Source organism: Brassica oleracea, chromosome C8 (assembly GCF_000695525.1).
Source record: "Brassica oleracea var. oleracea cultivar TO1000 chromosome C8, BOL, whole genome shotgun sequence".
Lineage (NCBI taxonomy): Eukaryota > Viridiplantae > Streptophyta > Magnoliopsida > Brassicales > Brassicaceae > Brassica > Brassica oleracea.
In genome coordinates, this window is record NC_027755.1 from 36810517 (window position 1) to 36819625 (window position 9109).

The 9109-nt window shown below is 35.3% G+C and overlaps 1 protein-coding gene across 1 annotated transcript; it reads right to left on the reverse strand.

Annotated features, from left to right (window-relative positions):
- Window positions 1-187: 187 nt before the first annotated feature.
- Window positions 188-4388, reverse strand: LOC106311934 (lipoxygenase 3, chloroplastic). Its single transcript, XM_013749276.1, has 8 exons — window positions 3895-4388; window positions 3433-3713; window positions 2965-3202; window positions 2538-2867; window positions 1957-2150; window positions 1564-1865; window positions 1211-1477; window positions 188-1097 (listed from the first exon to the last, which is right to left on the reverse strand). The coding sequence occupies exons 1-8, from the start codon at window positions 4283-4285 to the stop codon at window positions 557-559; spliced, it is 2544 nt and encodes an 847-aa protein (XP_013604730.1). The 5' UTR covers window positions 4286-4388; the 3' UTR covers window positions 188-556.
- Window positions 4389-9109: the final 4721 nt, after the last annotated feature.

Below are 9109 nucleotides of genomic sequence, written 5' to 3' on the forward strand. Positions count from 1 at the left end.
GTTCCCTGCTCACCATTCATACCCTTTGTCATGGCTCTTTGACTTGCCATATTAAAAAGGTACAAATCTATCCATCTTCCTCTCAGCAACTTAAAATTGCTAGGTTTATACGTGTGCGAAGATAGCCTGCGACTCAAGTTAGGTCAGAATCCAAGAAGCATCGTCCAAGTACTTTTAAAAATATTCGAGTTACATAAATTTCAAGCTATCTTCGGAAAAAAAACATCTATAAAATACAAATTTACGATGAAGTAATGTAACTATAAATTTAATATATTTTAATTTCTTCCAAAAATTATTTATAGCAATTTCTACATGTTTCCCTATATTTAATTTCCTTCTATATCGACACACTATTAGGTACACCTCTGCACGTAACACCAGGCTCGGAACTCGGAACCAACAGCTCATACGGCAAAACACCAGCCCCGCACCTATTTCTACGGTCAGGATCAGAGTTCCTTTTCTCAATCTCCTTCTCTATCCGTCCGATCTCCGCCGCGAATCCATAAAACGCATCAACGATCTCCCCATCTCCCGTCCAAATCGACGGCTGCTATCTCTCCCCGATATACTCCTCATCTGGCGAATGCGTTGACAGAGTATCAACCACCGCCATAAACTTCGACGTCTGCAACAAACTCGGCATCGCCGAGAAGTAAAACTTCTCCGGATCGGAGATGAAACTCGCGTACAACGGATCCGACTCGTCGGGGATCAACCGCCGCATCAGCGGAGGACGGTTCGGGACGTAGCCGCCGTACGGGTACTGTCCGAAGTTGAGAGCCGCGTGCTGAGCTGAGGCGAGCCAGATCAGTGTGGTGAGGATGGAGACGAGATCGTCGACGGTGTTTAGCTCTGGCCACCACTCGGCGTCGCGGAGATCGGCGTGGCCGACGTTGATTGATTCGGAGTACCAGGATTGGAGCTCCGAGTCTGTTTTGATTAGGTTCGGGTTTGGGTAGTAGCGTTCCACGTAGGTTCGGACCCAGGTTTGGATAGCCGACCAGAGTAGAAGACCGTCGTTGGCGTATGGATAGTCTTCGATTAGGAGTTTAACTCCATGTGGTTGTGTCGGGTCAGGAACTGCTATTCCTCTGAAAAAACAAAACACAGTTTAAAATAATCAAATACTATATAATATACAATGAAAATGTTTAATGTTGTGTTTGAAATAATCTAAGAGTATTATTTTGTCTAGCTAAAGTACCTGCGAATGAGATCGGCAGGGAGGCCTTCCATGTCGAACCGCCAGCTGCTCTTGTATGCGGCGGCGCTCATTTCCATGCCGTATGAGCCGGCAGTGAAGCCTTCTTCAATCACACCGTCTGCACTGATCAACGATTGTCTAGCCAATGCATTGATTTCCAACGTGTACCTCATGTGCGGGTCTAATAGCTTGAATATCGGATGCATAGCGCTCAGTTGTCTATGTGCAGCTAATATAAACGGTTCCAAGCACGCATGGGTTCGTAACCTGCACACCAACAAAAGGATCAATAACTCTAGAGTCACTACATGAAACGTATATGTTTAATAACTTGAATGTTTTTAAGTACTAACCAGTGATTGACAAGCTGGTGGACCCCAGCGTCGTTAGAGCTAACGTGGGCTTTAGCGAGCTGCCACACCCAATTAGAGGTTGCATCGACGGGAGGTGTAACCACGCGTTTGGACCGGTGGTTGGGGCCATGTGGAGGGAGACTTAGCTCAATGGCTACGGGCTTAAGTGTACCAAGACGAGTCAAAAAGAATATGGTTCGAGTAGCATAAGCTTTGCGTCCGTCTAGCGCATTGATTCGGTCTAGGAACGGTAAAAATATGTCGTGGTAATTCAACATATACAATCTGTTCTCTTCCAACGCCTGGAAAATAATATGTAAAATAAAACTTAGTTAATAAATAATTACGTTTAGTTACATACTAAATCAAGCAATGTGGATTTGTTATACGTACTTGTTGTACGGATAGTCCGTCGAGATGTCCAATGATGTGGTCGGAAGTGAGAGCGGAGTGTTGTGGACCGTAGATTTCGGGGTCAAGATTACTGACCGGTGGGAAAGTCCTTACCCTCTCAATGTTGACTGGATTGATTCCAGCTATGGCTTGACGTGCAAACTCATCATCACGTAGCCATGCATTTTTATCCTCTGCATTATTTTAAATTTTTTGTAATCAATTAACTAATAACTTGTACTAACTACTAACCATGTTACGGTGATGAATTAAATAAAGGCAAACGGGCTTTTTTATTCAAAGGCTAATATAACTGACACGTTGTAACGAATTAAGAAAACAACGTGAATCATATGTCGATCGTTTCTGTATTCTTTTTAGTGGGTTCTGTTTGCTTTCCAACTAAAGTGTTTTCTTTTGGTGGGGATGAAAAATTCATGATGGGTCTCAGTTATCAAAGATCAAATATAATAAATTAAAAACTCTTTGAATAATATGTGGTTGTAAATGGTAGAAGTTCAATTTTCTATAAGAAAAACAAAAGTTGATGTCAAAGGATCATATTAATTAAGTGTGCTTACTTGATAGTATTTTGGGAGTGTCGTATTTGAGGAGTCCTTTAGAAGATTCTTGGAGTGTATTAACGATGGCCTTGGGCAAAGGGAACTTGTCAAAGATTTCATCTTGAAACCCTAACTTGAGTAGCAATCCTTCTTTATATAGACCATCTATCTCGCCAAAGTCAGCAAAGTCCTCAGCTAAAATGCTGGCTTTCAGCGAGGGAACTAGGTGGTGTAAGACCGCTTTTAGCCTCCCTGCTGCGAAAGTTTTCTGCTTAGTCTCTTCGAATTGCTCATCTCGTGGTACGTACATAGGTAATGGCTTCTCTACTCGGCTCTCCGCTTCTTTATCTGTCAACAATGCATATAAAAATCACATACTATTAGAGATTCATTAATTACATATTGTACTCAAAATATGTATAAAATGTTTTGTTATGAATTGTACCGGTATCAGTTGGATGGCGACCGGTACGACATCGTCTAGGGTAAGGAATCTCTTTGCCGCCGAGCTTGGGCCGAGAGAGTTCTGATGACTTGTCGGGATTTCCAAGATCGTTGTACACATCAAAGTCATAGATTCTGTCTGATAACTTCCTCGCTCCACTCCCATCTCCTCTTAGATTCTTCAACTCTCTCTCCCTCAATTTTTTCAATCCATCAGGTGTCTCACTCGGCAAAAGCGGCTGCACACAAATTTACATAACGTTAGGTTTAATCATTTGTAACAACATTAATTACATATAGTTAGAACTTGGACAAGGGGTATATAATTATTATATGGACCCACCGGACATGAATATTGAATAAGATTTTGCGGGAGATCGAAAATGACGTGAGCTAATGGCTTGGGACCATGAGTAATTTAACTATTTAAGTAAATAACTGTATCATTCAGATATTTAAAATTAATTACCTTATTAGTGAAAAAGATTCGTTTCCCTGGGTGATCCTTTTGGGACTGAACCCAAGAGTTGCATGGAAAGTGAACAGGGCCAAGTGCGAAACCTTCGATGGTGATGCTCTCCAGAAAGAACTCTTTCTGGTGTTTATTCATGACGGTGATGGCTCCCGGTGAGCCAAATGCTGCGTCCACCGTGAACTCCGCCGTGTAATGAACCCTCTCCGCCTTGGTTTTCGACTTCTTTGACCAGTCCTTTAAAACTGCCGCATTGCTTTTCTTCGGCATATTCGTTTCTGTTCGAGTTAAAAGATTTGATATTTATCTTAGTATTCGAAAACCCATCTCAAATAAAGAGATTTTGAGATAACCCATTTTATATTACACGATTTTAGAAATGCCCAAATAGAAAGTTTCCATTTTTAAAAATATTTTATCATGTTCTGTTTTTCAACCGAGTTTACTAAAGCGACTTACTTGGATCAAGTTCGGTGCTAACAAGCTCCAAGACAACGTTTCGACCGATCTTATCACCAAAAGCATCTAAATGCTTAACAAGAGTCTCCTTAAAATCCTCCTTGTTCTTGTTCCTCACCGTAACCACAGCTCTCACCTTGAATTTCACCGCCGCTTTCTCCTCCTCCTCGCTCTTTCTGTCACCGGTGGTTGTGTTGAAACGTAGCGTTTTGACCAAATCTTCACTGATGGCCGCAACGACCCCGGATTTGGACGTTCTTGGTCTCCTATCAAAAGGCTTGATCGAGAATTGTGTTGGCTGTGTCCTCTTCTTGAAATGCGACGCCGACCAAACAAGTAAGGGTCTTTTGGAGGTCAGAGGATAACCCATTAACTCTTTAGCTAAGGCCATAACGATGATGTAATCAGTTAGTATTAAATGGAATGAATCTTGAGTTGTTTTGTAATATAATGTTGGCAAACAAGAAGAAGTTGAGAGTTTATTAGTTGGTGTACGTTCTGGTTACTAATAATCGGCAAGTGAGAGAGATATATAGAGATAGAAGGATCTCATTGCCGTCCACACGTTTTTTTGTTGATTGGACTACCGTCTACGCAGTAGCCATGTTTTTTCCTTTTCCTTTTACAAAATGTGAATTCTTAATTATGTTCACTCTTCTTTCTTTTTGTCAACATGCTAGTTTTCAAAGTAATTAGTCTTTGTGATGTTAAGTCTCTTTCTTATGATATACTTTTTTGAGAAAATTCGTATGATATACTTCTCATGAATAAATGTATTTCTTTTAAATATTAGAAAATACTTATGTTATGAGATAAAAGAGTACACACAATTATTCTGAATGAACAATACGTTGTATTTACCTAGCTTATAGTACACTTCTGTTCCGGTGAAGAGCTAATTACTTGACACAAAAATAGTCATAAGTAGTGGTATTGAAAATGGTATATTCAGAGGTGTTTGTACCGCTGTTTTTGACCGATATGGATTCACCACTTCTCCAATTTACAACATGTTAATTAAAATTTTAGAATATGATTGGATAAGAGACTGTAGAGAGGGCATGCTTTCACTTTTTAGTATGATAGTTGGAGAATGAAGACTAAAGTATATTCCATGTACTTTGTATGTGAAAGTGTTGTGAATCTAAAACACTAATTTAAGAAAGATAGCATATGGAAGAATATTTTTACGTGGAAAATAAATAACCCACACTTATAATGTGTCGTTACATTTTTGTTGTTGTTATTGTTAATGAGTATTTTAATAGAAGAAACTCACATTGAAACACATATTATACCATGGAATGTAGAATTAACATCGGACTTTTTACTGTTTAAAACATACGCAACCGCTAACCACGATTAAAATTACAGTAGTAAAATTCGAATTCAACCACACAGTTAATTATATCTCCATAATTTATTTACTTCTATATTTGTTGTCAACAATAGTTATTCAATTCATATTTATAAGGCCATAATTGATAAGTCATGTTAGATTAAAAATATTGGAGAAAAAAGTGTTTTAACTGAGTTATGGTGGGACAACATTAATCAGGGTTAAAACATTAATATAGAGTAAATATTTTAATCTTTTTGTGAATTTAGTAGGGGTTATAGGTTGTTGTATTTTAATGGATTTGAAAATCCGAACTAAATCTAGTGTTATTGGTTCTATGATTTTCAAATCTGTATTAAAATCATGTGTTATTGGTTTAGTGATTCATAAATTCTGTATCAAATCAAGTGTTATTCAATCGTACGGATTTACTAATATATTTGATTTTATAATGAATTTGAATGGATTTGTTTGGATTTTTTAGTTAAAAATACAAAGACTCAAATCCGAAGGAAAACCTCCGGATTTGCATATTTTACTTGGATTTATAAATACTATATGGATTTCTAAATCAATCAAAATATATAAACTAATAACACCTCCTTATAGAGTAAATTTTTATTTCTCTTATTATAGAGCAAAAGCTCTACTTCTCAATTGATTTTTTTCTCTTGTTTCTTTCACGGTTAGTTACTTTTAGTTTCCCCACTTTCACCACACGGTTCTGTTGGCTATATTTACTAAACAAAAAAAAACGTGTAAAGTTTTGTAGGGAAAAATGGGTGTTTGGAATGGAATGGAATGAAAATGTGGGGTAAATTGAGTCAAACTGAGTTCCGAGTTTGACACGACGCGTAGTAAGACGTGGCAAGGAAGCGAAGGAGAAACTCCGACCAGAATTAATTAAATGACTATTTTACCCTCTTGTTTTCCATAATGAGCGATTAGATGTTTGGGTCATCGTTCGGAGATAAGTTGACTATGGTCTCTTTATTGTACAGTAACAAATCTTTGAAGATCGGATGGTATTTGGTAATAGTAGAAATAATAAAAAGCCTTATTACCAAAAAAAAAAGGTGAATATATTTTACACAAAAAGTTATATTACAGAGCAAAACTAAGCCAAAATAGATGGGATAATAATGTACTACAATTTCTCTTTTAAAATATTACTACAATCTATCAACCAGCTCGTTTCAGATCAGGGGCGAAGCCAAGGCAATGACTAGCAAGTGCCTCCATAATTTTATTAATATTAACAATATTGCATGTAAAAATTCACAGAAATCAGCTAAGATGAGATGGTTTAATGTTGTTGTGCATCCATTATGTCTCGTCTTCGTTCATTTTTTTGTCAATTATTGAATTTTTGCATTCACTAGAAATTAATTCTAGATTCGCCCCTGTTTCAGATTGTATTGCTTTTCTCTAGTTCTATGTGTATGGCTCTCGATTGTCGAGTTTTTTTCCCTCTAGTGTGGAGCTTTGTTTTGGAAGATTTGAATCTTCAACATATGTATTCAAACAATGTATCCCCTCTTAATTTTCTCCAGGAATGAAAAATTTGCAGTGTGAAAAAGAAAATTAACCAGCTCGTTCTTTTATATTCTTATCAAGAAGTTATGAACCATTTTAATTATTTGACCGATAATTTTGTTTGAACCGTCAAACATCACAGATTAACTTTGAGGCACACTTCCTCTTCTACCACGCTAGTAGAAAGATAGGGAACGAATCAACTGATTCAGTGTGATATCGATTGGTTTTCTTTATAGTGGAGTTGTCCATGCATATATAGTTATTTAGGTTCAAATCATTAGTACCATTAAATCTAGTTCAGTTTAGCAGGTTAAAAAAAAATTGTTCAAATCTTACAAAATATGAATATATGAATCAAGTGGTTTTCAGAAAAGTCGTTTTGAACGATTGGAAAACCCAATTCACTAAAATACTAAATCATCTGTAAACGATGAAAAGTGCATGCATGTACTACGAGAGTTTCTTTTTAAAAATACAGTTTCATGGACACAGCAAACATAAAGTAGTGTCCCATATTTATCGACAAAATAAATTATTACATATATATTTTGATTATTTATACGTGTTTTATGTTACAAAGACAAACTTATTAATACGTGTATGTTTGAATTGGGCAGTGGTCCGGAATCCTCCTGACTTATGCAAAGGTTCGGAATCATCATCAACTTTGCGAGCATTTTCTATCTTTTGAATACTTTGTTTTACGTGTTGGTACATCAAATTCACAATTAGTCCACAAAATTAAATGCAGAAGAATAAAGAATTTCAAATATTCGTACTAAGAGGTTTTGGTTGGGTGAGACTCGCTTTTACAGATTATTGAGTTGCTCTAACTTTCAACGTCGAGTACTTATCAAATTGTCGCCTACCAAGATTTTGTGAAAACTTAAACGGGCATGAAAAAGATATATATATATATATATATATATAACTAAAACACCATTGTAGAATAATAACAACCTTACTCAAAAAATAAGAAAAACGAACACTCATTTACGTGAAAACAAGGGTTGGAAATTATTATTCAAAATTGAACGATTGTTTTCACGTAAATTAACATGAACATTTAAATTTATATAATTATATTGTTTTTGAGTTTATATTTAACACGATACAACAATAATTTTGTCTTAAATTATAGAATCTTAGATTTGATATTCGATCATGGGTCTCGCTTGCAGTTTCTGTACTTATATATACTTGTATTGTTCTTTCCGCAATTCATTTTATAGTAGACCTAACCCCCTTAGAATAACTTATATATAGAGATTAATTTCCGATAACATGTGTTACCATATATTATCAAATCAACCAAAAACTATTTGCTTTTGAAATACCAAAAAGTTAGACGTTATGTTAAGAGAAATTACGTGTAACATGCATAATGGGAACGATCAGAAAAGGTATCTATTGACATTTCAGGTCTATTTTGATGGGTAGAAAGTTATTATTATGCAGTTTTTTTCGTAAGAAAGAATTATGAACTAAATGAAGAAATTCTATATATAACGGCTTATCCAGCCAGGTCCTTTATAGCTTGCACCGTCCAACAAGATTACCGCTTAAATGAATAAGATATTAACTAAACATCAATAATCTCGTAATCAAGTTCGTGCCTCATAGCTATCTGAGTAATCCTGAGGTCGAGACTTCGAGCTCTCTCACCCCATTAATGTTTGAGCGGGCCATGTGGTCCGGTGCTAGTGGACGGACCTTGGCTGCAGACATATTCTGGGTTCGATTTTCCTGCTGCGGAAACTAAAAAGGTTACTGAGAAATGAATTTGTGTAGAGTATGTGAGTTTTGAGAGCTGATAAATTTTAAAAAGTTATGTGAATTGTGAAAATTAATATATACTTATGAAATTTTATCTTAATTTTTTTTAGATTGATATAAATTTTCATAAATTTTATTACCTCTTTTCTATCATTTTTTGTAAAATAAATATAGAATTTATTTATTTTCTAAATCATATAGAATGATTATTTATTTTTTGCTTTCAAATTAAAAAGAAAATAATACTGATACGTACAAAATTAAACAATATTCTTAAATAGCCATTTTAAAAGATTTTGTCACAAAAAGATCATTAAAAAAAAGAAAATGACCAAAAGAAGTTTCATTAAAAAGGTAAAAGACTATTTTACCCCTTGTTGTATAGATGTATAAGTAATAAAAATAAAAAAATAAAAAGTTGATTTTATATAATTTTGAATTATATGTTTTCAAATTCGAATATTTTTATAATCTTTATAATTTTTCTATTTTTTTAATTTTCTTTTTGAAATTTGAAAATATTTTTTGAATTATTAAGATTTGTAAATGTAATTATTAATA

Excerpts from the sequence above, each read along its gene's own strand:
- LOC106311934 (XM_013749276.1), bottom strand. The coding sequence starts at position 4,285 with ATGGCCTTAGCTAAAGAGTTAATGGGTTATCCTCTGACCTCCAAAAGA. Across the intron at positions 2,151-2,537 it reads CACTCCCAAAATACTATCAA|AGGATAAAAATGCATGGCTA; the intron begins GTAAGCACACTT and ends AAAATAATGCAG. Across the intron at positions 1,478-1,563 it reads CACCAGCTTGTCAATCACTG|GTTACGAACCCATGCGTGCT; the intron begins GTTAGTACTTAA and ends GTTGGTGTGCAG.